At 40.1% G+C, this 15,114-nt stretch overlaps 1 protein-coding gene across 8 annotated transcripts in view; it reads right to left on the bottom strand.

The window, feature by feature from the left end:
* The window catches only part of DGKD (diacylglycerol kinase delta), a 69,255-nt gene that overhangs the window by 50,703 nt on the left and 3,438 nt on the right, over window positions 1-15,114 (bottom strand). For 6 of the 8 annotated variants that reach the window (XM_083615079.1, XM_083615088.1, XM_083615086.1 and 3 more), the window contains exons 2-3: window positions 2,280-2,390; window positions 39-119 (exon numbers count right to left, since the gene is read on the bottom strand). In XM_083615079.1, coding sequence (XP_083471205.1) covers window positions 39-119; window positions 2,280-2,390 — 192 coding nt within the window. Of the gene's footprint in view, window positions 1-38; window positions 120-2,279; window positions 2,391-5,999; window positions 6,269-15,114 lie in introns of those variants that run through there. The other 2 variants (XM_083615091.1, XM_083615085.1) reach the window with 2 other exon arrangements.

The raw sequence follows: 15,114 nt of genomic DNA, 5'->3' as shown, positions 1-15,114 counted from the left end.
TTTATAATTTCATTCCACAAAGTGATGAGTAATCCTACCGTGAAGCTGTTGTTGACATTTTTAGTGCTGGATTCTGCCACGCTGGCATCTGTCAGATCCACCTCATCAAAAATGATTGACTGGGAAAAGGAAAAATAAATGTAAAACTTCAATTAGGTTGTTTGTTTATTTCATAACTGTTACAAATCAAATATATATAATGAAGGGTTAAAATAACTGCCTCTGGTGGTTGGTGCTGGCGAAGAATAAGATGGATTCTGCAAGACAAACAATTGGAGCTTCCTCAAAATCCTGCATGCTGTGTGTGGATGAGGGCAAGGCGAAGAATTTGCACAGCATCTCCCATAGAGGCAACCTATAGCACTCCATTTCCCTAACAAGCCACTGCCGTATGGGGAATTCCTGACATGACTAGCCATCCCTCTAAACTGGAGGGCCTCCTGCACTTCCCAAATTGCACAGTGAAGGTGCACCTTTTTACCCTGACCTCTGACCTCATTATATATATAGTTTTAAACTGATTTTAATATTGCATTTTTAAGTAGCCGTAACCCACCCTGGGACCCTGTGGTGCATGGTGGGCAAGAAATTGAAGAAATAACTATTCATTATTCCACAGGAACTCCAGAAATAAGCATCTGCCAGATGCTTTTAAGTACAGTGGTACCTCGGGTTACATACACTTCAGGTTACATGCACTTCAGGTTGCAGACTCCGCTAACCCAGAAATAGTACCCCGGGTTAAGAAATTTGCTTCAGGATGCGAACAGAAATCGTGCTCCGGCGGCGTGGCAGCAGCAAGAGGCCCCATTAGCTAAAGTGGTGCTTCAGGTTAAGAACAGTCCTCCAGAACGAATTAAGTACTTAACCCGAAGTACCACTGTACAAAGAAGTCCATTGATTAAAATTAAATTAAATTGGCTATGTAATTTTTGATCTGGGGGCATTTTAGGAGATGTCTATTTCAAGCATGGGGAGCCTCCACCCCATGGATCAAATTAGGCCTGGCAAGCATCCTGATTTGGCCTGTGAGGCCGTATTCTCAAAGGCACAATCACCTGTTCCCCATTAGGCATATATGATGTTAGGTGTGAGACAGGTAAAGACACAGCTGAAGTAGACCAATGGGGAGCCTTCAAATGTGCTCCTGACAGTTTGTTGGCAAGCAGGGTTTGCATTCAACACCTTTTAAATTTGGTGCCAAACACAAGCAGCCCTTGGCGCCAAACACACAGGCAACCCCTACTTGCAAGCAGGGCTTCTTTGTAAACATGGCTTAAACCCAACCTGCATGTGCAAATGAACATTTTCCCTTGCATCCTGGCTTGAACTCAAGTCACACTGCAAAGGAGGAGCAGGTGACCTGACATAACAGTAACATCAGGTGCTTGACAGGTGAGTCAATATGACCTACCAAGGGAGGGAGCAGGGAAAATCTCCTGGCTGAATCCTAATCCTCACCCTAATCCTCTGCTATTGAGGATCTCTGCTGAGAAGATAAAAGCAAGGGGCAGAAAATAAAACAAGAGAGAAAGCAGCAAAATGATCCTTGGGCTTGGTAATGGACACACTTGGTATACATAGTTTTGACTGAGGCTCTTTTGAGTACTAACTTTCTCAGTGAAATCCATGTACAGTATATCAAGTGCTTTCACTATCCAGTCACAAGAGACACCTATCCTTTCTGATCCTATGGGTGTTAGGATCAGTGTCAATCAATGTCATGTAGAAAAAAACTTTGGGGAGATCCAGCCTCCTTTTGCTCTTAGCAATATAGGCCCCCTTTAATATATGTAGAACTTCTACTACATATAGAAATGTGATGCCAGTTTTTATTATTTAGTCATATCTTTGTAATAATTTTGGCATCAATGTTCTGCTCAGCGGTAAAGCATCTGCTTTGCATTCAGAAGGCCCCAGGCTCAATCCCCAACATCTCCAAGTAGACTGAGAGAGACTTCATCTGCTGTCTGTCAGGGTAGACAACACAAAGCTAGATAGTCCAATGACTTGACTCTGTATAAGGCAGCTTCCTGTGCTTCTACCCCTCATGGACACAAAGAAAAACAATCTATCAGTACTTAAGTAAGGGATAACCAGTTCCTATTTTAGAATAGTTAATAGTTTTACCAAAGTAAAGCAACAATTATGAACTTCTGAGTAGCAGGTTTGTGAGTGTAAGCACTCTTAGTAGCTAGTAACCCTTGTGCTGTAGTCATACAAACTGGATGATTCCTATTCCTTATTACCCTCCCATAATTTCATGGAGAGCCACATACCTTTGCTGTTTTGGCATAGTATAGAGTTCGTCCTCGCAATTTGAAGTAACGTCTCTTCCAGCGCTGAAATGAGCTGGTCTGTTTCATCAGCATGCCCTCTTTTATAATAGTCTAGAAGTCAAGAAGATATCAAGTCATAGAATCAAAGAATTGTAGAGTCAGAAGGGACCCCAAGGGTCATCATCTTGTCCAACTCCCTGAAAAGTAGGGATCTCAAGTAAAGCATCCAGGACATAGGGCCATCCAACCTCTGCCTAAAAACCTCCAATGAAAGAAAGTCTACCATCTTACAAGGGAGTCCGTTCCACTGTTGAACAGCTCTTACCGTCAGAAGGTTCTTCCTGATGTTTAGTTGGAACCCCCTTTCTTGTAACTTGAATCCACTGGTTTGGGTCCTAGCCTCTGGAGCAGGAGAAAACAAGCTTGCTCCATCTGCCATGTTAGAGCCCTTTAGATATGTTAAGATGGATATCTATCTCCTCTCAGTCTCCTCTTTTCCAGGCTACCAGCTCCCTCAACTGTTCCTCATAGGGCTTAGTTTCCAGACCTTTGATCACCTTGGTCACCCTCCTCTGCACACATGAAGCATTTCTTTATGAACAGCCAATTTTTCTGATTTTACCCCTCCCCAACCACAAAAAGAAGGAAAGTACTGGCTTTGATATCAATATTCTTTATTGTTTGACTGCCCTCTGCTGGAAATATCCAACACATTCATAAAACTGAGCTGCTGATCTTATCTATACCCAAGTGCAATAAACAACAGTCAAACACACAGTGCAGAGATTCCTTTCCTGTGTGAGAGAGATATTATCTTGGTGTGAGAAGGATACAATTCTTCAAACTAGTCAAGGTGATCTTATCAAGCTTTGATGAAGATACAGCAAACATTTTAAGAAAAACCTCAGTGTCTGAAGTCAGAGCTCTGTCCTGTCCAATTACGGCTCTGATCTCACCTGTTTGACTAAAGTGAGCACACAGCAGCCTGTCTCCTGTAAAGCTATCAGCATCTGACTACCACAGGAAATGGTCTGCATATTTAAGGGAGTGTGGAGGGCAGTAATAAAAAGACAGGAATAATCCTTCCAGCTTTTATATTTGGTATTTTTTTTCAGATACTCTTGGCTCTGACTCACTGCTTACTGGCTGGCTGGCTGGCTGGCTGCCATTTCCCAAGGCTAAAGTGCCAAGTCTGTCTACACACAGTTCTGGACATTTTCTCACTGCTCCACATCTAGCCCCACACACTATCATTCACATAATATGCATATCCAGGCTACAAGGCTATGTTTAGCTGACATTCATTTAGTTGCTCTTTATGATACACATTTGTTAACCCAGCTGAAGAACGTAATAAATACCAAAAGATACATTAAAATGCTACCAACACAGAATCTTAACAATAACTGAAGGACTACAAAACGAAAGCAAAGGTTAGAGCTTTAATTCACTACGAATACATAGCTCCTGCCAGTAGCAAGTGTCATGATATGGGGTTTTAATGCTCCATTTAATACACCCCTTTTCCAAGGAAAGCACCATCTACAAGTACTTCAAGTAGTTCAGTGTGGGAAAACATCATTAGGAGAAACTGCTGCAGGGATATCATAAAGCTGTCTGTTAGGTCATTATGTAACCAAAGGCTACAAAAGCAACATACTGTATATAGAGCACAGCAGTGTTCTTAAATGTATTCACTAGAAGCCAGTACGACAATCAAGATACAATAATAACCTTGTTATACAGTCCCTACTAACTTAACATCCCACTTGAGTGATTTGAAAATTCTTCAAGAGATATTAAAAGCTGAAGTAGCTAAGCCTGCTGAAAAGTCAGATTGCACCCCAAAACCTTTGTTAGTTACTTGTTAGAAATCAAAAGTCAAGTTTTTTCCAACTTGCAAAAGCTTTCCTTCCTAGCTAGTCAGAGGCAATTCCTGTTCACCATAGATTATTAGGCAAATGTCTATTTGCAATCATAGGATGTCATAACTTAAAGTGCCTGCCCTCCCTAACAGTTGCAGATTTATTTATGCTTTTTCATATTTTCCTTTGCCAAACTGCTGTTCATCAGCAAAATGCTATATGCCAAAAAATGTCATCTTGGCCTAGCATGGAACTTCTCTCTTCAAAATCAGAATGACGTGAACTATAAAGTGGAATTGCGAGAGAAATTATTACTGTTTTCCTATGACTTTCAGTGAGATTCAACAGATATACAGTGAGGAAATAGGAAAGGTTTGGTACAACACACTCACCACACACTTTACAGAGAAAAATACAAAACAATTTGCAGACAAGTAAATTATAAAATAATATAGGAAGATAGAACCAATAATCTGTGGAGGATGGAATCACTCAATATTGGCACCTTGACTGTGGAATGCTCTCCTCTCACATATTTGACTAAGGTAAAGGTAAAGGTAAGTGAGGTGAGTGAGGCTGAGAGACTTCAAAGACGTGTGACTAGCCCAAGGTCACCCAGCAGCTGCATGTGGAGAAGCAGGGAATCGAACCCAGTTCACCAGATTACGAGTCCACTGCTCTTAATCACTACACCACACTGGCTCAGCAAACTCATCTTCCTACCTCCAGTGAAAACTGAAAGGGATCAAAAAGGATCATAAGTACCTCCCACAAGTCAGTCCACATAATGGCATGCCACAATCAAAGATCGGGTGTTCTACAAAAAAAACCCAGCTGCATGTGACTCAAGCAAGGGAGTGAATTGATGCACTACAGGGAAGAAGCAGAAGAACAGCTGAGCTTAACCATACCTAATTTTCCTATACCTGTCTCAAATCAGTCACAGCATGGCAGAAGAGTTTCACAAGAGTTTCACAATATCAAAGACAATAAATAAAATTAGGGAAAGTCCTAAGTGATCAGGAGAGTTTGTGCCTTCAAACTGCTACTCCTAGAAACATAATGAGCTGAAAGTAAATGAAAGAACTGAAAAAGTGGCAGTGATGGACTCTACCTAAAAGAATGAAAATGATAGGCTACTGGAAGTGGAACTGCCATTTTGTGAGTTCCATGAGGTATCAGGTAAATTACAGAGATACTACTATGGCAGGTTTGAACACATCTCCTAGTTCATACTCTACACCCATGAAAAAATGGATATCTTACATAAAAGAAAAGAAAAACGTATTGGGCAGAAATCTTGAGAATTTTTATTGGTGAGATCCTGTGAATATGTGGCTTCAGGAAATTATGCAAAGAGTCCCAAACTTGGTCTGCAGAATAAGAAGATAAATGCCACTGCGGCTCTTAAAGAAACAACTGAAAATTATTATCCAATAGTCCAAAGACTTAAAAACAGGCTAAATATAGGCAAGGTTTGTGTGGTAAACATGAATAATAGTTTGAAGAACTACTGGGAGTACAACCGAATGGTTCATGATTTGATGAACTAAAACAGAAACAAATACCAGCCCCCAAAAGGGTAACAACAGATCCTAAATTATACAGTTTAGCTTGTTTTCTGGAACTTTCCTACCAACGCATCCTGATCAAAGAAATATTTCAGGCTCAACCAGCAAACTGCTGGTTTGATTTTGTATTTAATCAACCTGCAGTTTAAGCACAAGTTTGTAAGACTGATGCTCTGTACTCAATTCCCATTCTATTCTTTTTATTCATATATTTGTGAACCGATACCCCAACCCTGTTTCCAGTCTATTCAGGGACTGAATTCACACCTACAGAACAAACTCACCTGTGCAAATGATGAGCACTCCTCCATCTCTTTTAAAGAATGCTCTTTCAAAGAAAACAACACCACCCAAAAAGGCTGCCAACATTCTTGTCCCCCAAAGTAAACCAATGCATTTTCCTGCATTAGACTATCTACAGGAACCTCATAGGTACACAACTTAAACATGAAAGCCTAGCAAAAAAAAACCACCTGACATAGTTGTTGGGCTGCCTCTCACACAACACAGATGCTGCTAGGGGAGAGAAAAAGCCTGTAGTTTACAGCTGCCCATCTCTGCAAGAGAGCTGCTTCTATTTATAGGCAGACAGCTTAGTAAAGACTTTGGTGGGTTTGGGCGGAAAGGGCTTGAGATAAGATCAAGATGACTTTATAGCATGTTTTCTTTTTCAAGCATTGCTGCTTTTCTTTGGCTTGATGTTCACTTCCCAGCTAGCATATTGCTCAGTCCTTTTGATACTGGTGAATGCTTCTGAGCAATGAGATCTGATGAAATGGTAACGGTTGAAAGCAACGTGACATGTTCCTTATCCTCCCTTTACAATCCTTACAAGAACTTAGAATCTATCTTCAACATCTGGTCATGTATCATTACGTGAACAGTGATCCACAGCAAATGGCTAAAGGGAGAAATCTTACTCTGCCTCCTCACTTAAAAATAAACTGTCTTATTATAGGAATTTATTCTTAAATCCCATAGCAACCAGTCAGTCATATGAAGCAATGATATTTTAATTATCTGCATCATTACTAGGAATAAATGCATGTACCAGTCAACTAAAAGTTATAACAATTACCAGGAATTAATTTGGAATTCTATAACCTCACTTCCCTCCCAAAGGATGCAATGACTCCTTAAAAGAGGAATGAGTAGTTGCAAAGAGTTGTTCAAACTGCTTTCTTTCCCCTTGCTGGCAGCTGAGTGTCCTATGTGAACCAAAAGACAGAGGCTGCATGGGATTTGTGCCTTCTACCACTTCCTGACAATGCTCAGGATCTATGGTCGCTTTCTTTATTTTATTATTGCAGGTCCATGAGGTCCTGCTTTCTGCCATCTGCACAGGAGTCATCAGGATAAACTTAAACTTAATCAAGTCAGATGGCTCTGATTCAGCTGGTGGTTTTTGTAGACCCATGTACATATTACTGGCTATACACATCTTATCAACAATATCCAGTTGAGTTGCAGGACTTTGCTTGTCCAGCTAATGTAGAGGCAACATTGTAGTGCTAAGAGGGAGTGTTGTAGAAAGGGGGAGGCAGATTCTGTATTCCAGCTGACTGCTGAAACCTATTCATTTTCCAGCCAAACACCAACCCTGAAGTCAACAACAACAAAAAGACTACTGTACTAATATCTAAATCATCATGTTTTAAGAAGAGCCTGTCCATTCAAACACGTGTGATAGATGTGTAAAATGAAACTGGGAATACACCAAAGTTGTGAATAAGCGTGTTAAAAAGTGAACATACTTCAATAAGTACTGCCTCTGGCATGCAGAGTGAGCAGCAAGCCTTCCACCTAGATGTAGAAGTGGGTGGAATCATTCAGGCAGTTGTGTGGCAATCCCTGTCATTTCCAAAGGTGCAAGGAAGGCTGGGGATTGTCCTGCACCTCCAAGGTGAAGGCTCCTGAAGATCCTTAGCTACACAGGGCCAAACCAGTAATTACTTTCCACTCCCATATTCCTGCTTTGGAGCAGGAAAGGTGTGGGGGGGGTATTAGGCACTGTGACCTGAGGGTGCTCTGTGTACCTTTGAGCACTGGCACTCAGTAACACACATTCCACAGTGGCCTTATCTTCAAGAATGAATGGATGCCACTACAAAGCACTTCTGGGATGCCTTATGCAAAAGCAAAGACTTTTCTCCACCACCCAGCTTCTGCCACTCAGGAAAAAATTAGGGTGGATGAGCTGGAGGCTACAATTTTTGGCTTGGCCAGCAAGACCAGCCAAAACCTGTGGACCCCGAGAGCTTGGAGCTGTGCTTTGTCCTCAAAACAACCCTTTAAAGTAAACTGACTGAGACATTGTAACTTGCACCAAGTTACCCACTGAACACTGTAACTTGGTGCTGAATTTGGGTTTTCCACATCCAAGTCCAACACTGTAGCAACTACATACACCTCACTAGCTTTCAATTGCAGTCATGAAAACAGCTTTCTTTCCCCTTTCTGCTAGCCTATGTGAACCAAGAGACAGAGGCTGCATGGGATTTGTACTCATCAATTATTTCTCAAGCTATCACTAAGTCTTCAGGCAATGAGGACCCATTACTCTAAGCATCACATAATCTTTAAAGGAGACTCACAGTCAGGATACTAACTGAAATTATGATAAGAATGTCGCTTTTTACAGTGTGGTAAAGATAAGTTAAATATTAGATTTCAGATATGATGACATCTTGGAAGATGTACTACAGATGAAATTAATCCGGTGGCAGCTTTTTTTTTTGTATTTCCATATTTAATGTTTTCCATATTAAGGAATAAGGAATGAGAATGCACACTATGAGCAGGATCCAGATTAGCTATGGATAGAACACCACAAGACGCTGCGCTGGAGGAGAAGCAATGATTTTTGCAGATTCCTCCTTCCCTCTGCAGACCCCTGAAAACATGCTCTGGCAAGAACAGCATGGGAGGTGGAGTTTTGGACTATAAGAGAAACTTGTCTTCCCTCCTTCCTCCAGCAGGAGCCTTCACTAAAGCTCAGTCCCTTCTGCTTTTGTTCACAGAAATGCAAGTCTGGATCCAACCCCATGTTGTTTGTGAGTTTGGAGGAATCCATTTGTGAACATAAAAATAAATAATGTCTGCTTCCAGACGACGTTTACTGTGCAATTGCTATGGCTTGTTAACTCATATTTAACAGGGGGTCCACATGATGCAGTCATCATTCCATAAATATACATTTTCCCAGTGCTCATTCATCTTTTTTCTTATCAAAAAAAATCTGACCTTGAGTAAAGGAGTGAAATAGAAGAGCAACCTCTCTGCAGTTGTGGTCAGAAAAAATTCGGATTTTGAGCCACATTGGGAGGAGCTGACCTTGGAGTAGGTGAAATGGCATGCTGGGAAAATCCCTCCTTTCTCTATCACAAACTTTACAGTTTCAGTTACAGAGTTATTTCTTGTCCTGCAATGCACGTCATTTTCCCTGAAGAACACAATTCCAATATTACACATTTTGTAAAATAAGTAAATGTCTTGAGGTGCTTAGAACTTCAAATGGGAGAGACACTGCAAAACAAGAGGAACATGAGAATTCTGTTCTCCCCAAACCACATGTCTAGGATTAGAAAGGAGAGATTCCACTAAAAATAGCAGTGTTTACTTCTGAATAAACATGTGTAGGTTCTGGCTCTAATCCTGTAAGGCCTCTTGCCCTGTGCTGCAGGCTTTAATTTTTTGTTGCTGTTGTTAAAAATAGTTTGGAATTATGGAATTGTGCTACAGTGAGTGGCAAGGCACAAGACCAGAAAATTAGGTACATTTTTATTGGAGCACCCATGTAGCAGCAAAATATTACAACTGTCTACTGCCCATTTGAGAAATCAAAGAATATTTTAGGGGATTGTTTCCTCAACTGAAATGAACTGTCCCCAAACTCCTTACTAGTTTGTTTTTTATGGTAGTAAGGGCATGGTTAGTAGGAACGCAGGTGGCACTGTGGTCTAAACCACAGAGCCTAGGACTTGCTGATCGGAAGGTTGGCGGTGCGAATCCCCACGACGGGGTGAGCTGTCTGTAAGCATTCATTTTTATTTCTTATGTAACATATAGCATTTATTTCTTATATAACATAAATGCTAAATATATAAATTTTCACATTTCTTTTTCAGGTGTGCAAGTTGGTGTCATAACCTTCTGAAGAGGCACCAAAACACTTTAAACTAGTCAGTGAATCCATTCTGAAGGATGTCAAGTTCCAAATGATTGTGATGTGCCCTGAAAACATTAATTGAGCTGCACATAAGGCAGGTTCATGTAATGCAGGTGCATGTTATGCATAATGTTAATGGATGAGGAAATCACCATTAGCACATTAAACACCTGGGAGTAGAGAAACATCTTCACCTGGGGCTGAAAAAATGACAAAGTCTGCACTAGGTGGGATCCACAGGTGAAGCATTCCACAAACCAGGGAGAAAATGGGACTACTGAAAAGGTCCTCTGTGGTTTGTTGTTATGTCTGAATTCATATACTATTAACAAATCAATTAGGATCATTGCTTTGCCTCAAAAGGCTGCTACAACAAGGAGGCAAGAGTGAACTTGTGAAGCTGGTTGCTGAGCCAGTGGGAAACAAGTGGGAAACAAGCATACAAGCAACCATGGTTTGTCTGCTACACATCTGGAAGCTCAAACCATGGATACTTGACTTTGGTTAGCACATACCACGGTTTCATATTATGCCTGCATCTGGTCATTTTTTCCACTTTCTAATCATGAATTGAAAATACGCTTCTACAGAAGAGGAACCATTTGAGAAAATCTGGAGCAAATATGACTGAATGTGTCATTGCTTCATTAGCCCTGGTCAACAACACACATACAGCAGTTTAAATAAAAGATATTGTCTGAACTACTTTGTCTCACATTTCTATTTTTAGCTAGCTGGCAACTAGTTTTAAGGTCTTTATTGCTGCTGGTCCTCACCACGTCCTGTTGCACTGCAAACTACAGGTAAACCGCACTGTTAAAAATAGGACAAAGTAATGATGTAAAGAAGACTTCTTCTTAATAAAACAACACAAGCTCCAGAAAACACAGTGAATTCTAAAGCAGCAAAATACTGCAGATTGTAAAATATTATGCAACATAATTAACTGGTTTAATTTTATTTAAAAATCTGCATTAACATTTCTCATTTATACATTTTAATGCACTAAAAGTTTCATAATATTTACCTTTCCATGCAAGGGAAGTAATCATTATTCCCACATTCTAGATGGGTAATTGACCCTCTATTTTGAACCACAGCCAAGACACACTTACAGAACACGTGATCTGCATGGAGAAGATCCCTGGCCTCAAATCTATGCATCTCAGCCATGGTGTGACAACATGACAACCTCAGTGCAATGGAAGCTGGCTTCTGCAACACATTGCCCATTTAAGTTAGACAAGCTCCAACATATATTGTGTTGTTGCTAAAATCTTTCCTACCTCCACAGGGTTTCTCGAGAGGCTTTTCCAAATACTTGTGGGCAGCATCAGATTTCCCTTTGGAAAATGTGAAGGCAGAAATGCTTTTGAATACCAGTTGCTGGGAACCACAAGCAGAGAGTGCTCTAGTGCTCCAATCCTGCTTGCAGATTTCCTACAGGCATCTGGTTGGCCTCTGTGAGAACATGATGCTGGACTAGATGAGCCACTGGCATGATTCAGTAGGCTCTTTTTATGTTATTATGAAGTGTTGTATCTGATTTATTTTGTTATATTTTTATTGTCGTTATACATTTGCTATGGTATTTTGTAATGTTTAGTAGTTTGTAAATATTCCAAATAATAAGTAAACTCATCCAATGACTAAAGGGAAGTCAGGAGCAACATGGAGCCAGTGTTGTGTCTATAACTAACTTTGTACAATTAGTTCCTAAACATTCATATCAATTCACAGAAATGCTTCTCTGGTTCCTGGAACCTGGAAAACACAGAGAGCCATGGGTGTCAACTTGTAAAGTGAACTCTCTTTGGGAAAATCTGAGTCTTTGCTGATCCTTTTCCCTCCAGCCCAGCTTGTGCATCAGCAAAGGTCAGTAAAGACAGGAGTATGAGTAATACTAAGCAGGCTGTACTACAAAATTCAGTGTTTCATAACACCTAACACCTCTCCCAAAATCCTGTCTCTCTCTACAGGTCTGCTGGAATAGTATAGTATAGTGCATAGTGTATATACACTATACACTATATATAGTGTATAGTGCATAGTACAGCTTTTAATGTATAATGCAATATTATGCTTTTACTGAGTCTCTCTCTCACACACAAAACTCTGTTATTAAAGTATTGTACTTCAGATTCACAGTTTTCTTTAACACAGCCAGTCTGCCTTCAGTTTACTGCTTCCATCACTAAGCAAGGCCTGGGCTTAGTCTAAAAGGATCTTAAGGAGCAATGTTACATGCTAGAGCAGGCATAGGCAAACTCGGTCCTCCAGATGTTTTGGGACTACAACTCCCATCATCCCTGACCACTTGTCCTGTTAGCTAGGGATGGTACCACCTGTTCTTTAGTGCACACTGCTAAATAACAGGAACCTTTGATTGCTTTGTGAGTGTGAATAAGAAACTAAAGTAAAAACAGAATCTTCTGGCTAGCCATGTTTCAGGCCTTCAGGATACTTTAGATCATCTTGCCAATGGTTGAAATGCAAGCAAAGCAGTGCCTTAGCACTTGAGATTTATTGCAATGAGCACTTAAACTGTAACTCACTGGATGATTTAGGAGACTAAATTCATAGCTGAGAACTAACACTATTACAATTCCAGAAACTCCTCAAGGCCAGTAATTGTTCAGAGTAACAGCAAGAACAAACCTAAGGTACCTATGTAGAAATATATGTTTAGAATATATTCTTGTGGTTTATTGGAAGCATACTGTCACGTGCATATTTCTCTTTTATTGTTCAAGATCTGTTGAACCTTCCTATATCTTAAATAGTCAACCTTATGTGACTGAGCAGCTATAAAACTCAAATTAACATCAGGGTTGTCCTTTTCCCTGGAATTGCCATCTTTTCTTCACTCACTTCTTACAGGGAATCCTCACAAACCCTGAAAAAACACTGGGCAACAACACAGAAAACAGTGGAATGTAATAATCTGAGAGTGGCTTTTTCTTTTTGCAGCAGCAGCCTGTTCATCATGCACAGGCAACATGCAATTAGAGCTTTTAAGGGTGACTGTTCCTTTAAACAGAAAGCTCCCGTCTGCAGGTTCAAGCCCATTCCATTTCTACCCTGGCCAGTGCAGCTGCAGGAATAGTGCTGAATTGCCCATTTGGCCAATTTCCCAACTCCCAAAGTGTACATTAAATTAGTGGTTTCTCACCATTCCCCACTCTTTTCTTTTCATTATAGTAAAACAGCAATACTTTACTGTAATGGAAAGAAAAGATAAAAAGCTACAATGGAAGAGAAGTCATTAATTTAACACATATTACCGTCAGGGGGTGGGGGCTAATTAAACAGGGAACAAATGAGTATTAGTCCCCAAACCACACTTCCCAGAAAGCAGTAACATGTCTGAACCAGCAAACATGAAGCTTGCCATTAGCAATGTAAAGCATCTTAGCTAGCTGAACTTAGATATGAGTAGACATTAAAGAAGTATCTTGGCCAAGATACTGGGTAACATAATGCTATATTGAGTGCTGTGAAGAATCTGCCTTACTTCCACTACCACCTAATTGCAGAAACACAATTCCTCAGCAGCACTGAAGAGTTCTAGCATGGAAGCAACCCAAGTCAGTTTTGAAGAAAACCCTCAAAATGACATGCACAGTATACACATTAATCATGCATTTGTCTTCCATCTCTCATTGGAAAAGAAAAGGTGATCAAAAGCTAGAGCGGAAGTAAATGAAGAAATGTATACATAATTAAGATAGAAAGTCACAAAATAGAGCAATTGGTAATTCTAAAATTGTTATCTTGAGAATCCAGTACTGCTTAGCTAGAGGTTTTTGTTAGATTAAAGCAATGGAAGCTTAATGGCTATACACAATTTCTGTTTATAATCCTTGTACTTAAAATGTTTATATTCACATAGCACAAGCAGAGTGTTTAGGCTTTTTACAACCACATTGACGTAGGAAATGATGCAAAGCATGGCAAGTGATTAAGTGGGAATTCAGAGCGGAGTTTGGCCTTATATGAACTATGGCAAAATATAAAACGTATCCATCCATGTCATTTCTCTAATTACTGCAATTAAAACATTCTAATTTGGGAAAGGCTCATTTGTTTTTCTCACACCAATGCTTAGAGTCCAAATTTGAGACTGCTGGATCCTTCCCTATTCCTAAGGGAGTCACTCCAAGTGTGCTATTTAAATATGATAAAAGCATTTAAGGAAGCAGAATTTCAAATGTCCATCTTCAAACAAGGTGAAGTTCAGGAATTTTCTCCAAATGTAAATGTCATAATCACCAAAGTATAGATAGTGGCTCTCCATATACAAAGAATTTGGCTACCTGAGGTAAAAAGCAAGTAATCAATTAACAGTTTATGATGTCATTGCCAGTGACTTTAAATCAGTACCCCAGAAGAAAATACTTCAGCATTAATACTACAATGTCAATAGTAGGCTTAACTACATGTTTTATGAGGTTTCCTCCTGTTTGTTTCCTTGTTTGATTAATCAATCAATCTATCTATATATATATATACTATGTATTCATAAGTTTGACCAATGCAGCAGAAATTAGAAGTGATTTTTCTATCTTAAACTTAAGGCTGTTTCCAGACTTAATTTAATAAAGAAAAAAATGTGTCATTCAGAAACTTAATATTGGTTGAAACCCACAGTTTCCCCACAGAGTTCTCTCCAAATATATGTTAACTACGGGGCTCTGCTCACCATTCCCTCACTAATACACTTCCATTTGCTGAATATTGTGCCTAATCAAGCAATCATCCCAGCCTTCTACTTCTAATCTGCAGCCCCATTTTGCACCAAATTTCACCTTTCCTCTCATGGCCATGCCTTCTCCTCCACCCTCCTTTTCTGCAACCCCTATCCCAGAGTCTTCCTCCTCCACACATTCTAACTATCAAGCACCCTTTTACCTTCACCCAGTAATGAAGCCACCGTCCCCTCCTTTTCTGCAGCCCCTTTTGTATCCCTGCTTTCATCTTCACTCCCATACCTATGCCAACTCCTCTTTCCTTTTTCTACAACTCCCCCTTTGCACACACCCTTTTTCATCCCTCCTCTACAGTCATTTCTTACAGTAGGCACTACCCACATTTCCATGCCTCCTCTTTCCTCCTATTCTGGAGCCCATCAGTTTCTGCAGAAACCAAAATCAACGTTTGAAACCAAGATCAATGGTTTGTGCGTAACAAAGAAATACTAGTGGAAAGTGAAACGTGAACACTGTGCAAGT

This window comes from Podarcis filfolensis (assembly GCF_964270895.1).
Source record: "Podarcis filfolensis genome assembly, chromosome: 5".
NCBI lineage: Eukaryota > Metazoa > Chordata > Lepidosauria > Squamata > Lacertidae > Podarcis > Podarcis filfolensis.
Note: the sequence above shows the minus strand (reverse complement) of the source record. Positions and strands in the feature narration are given on the sequence as shown.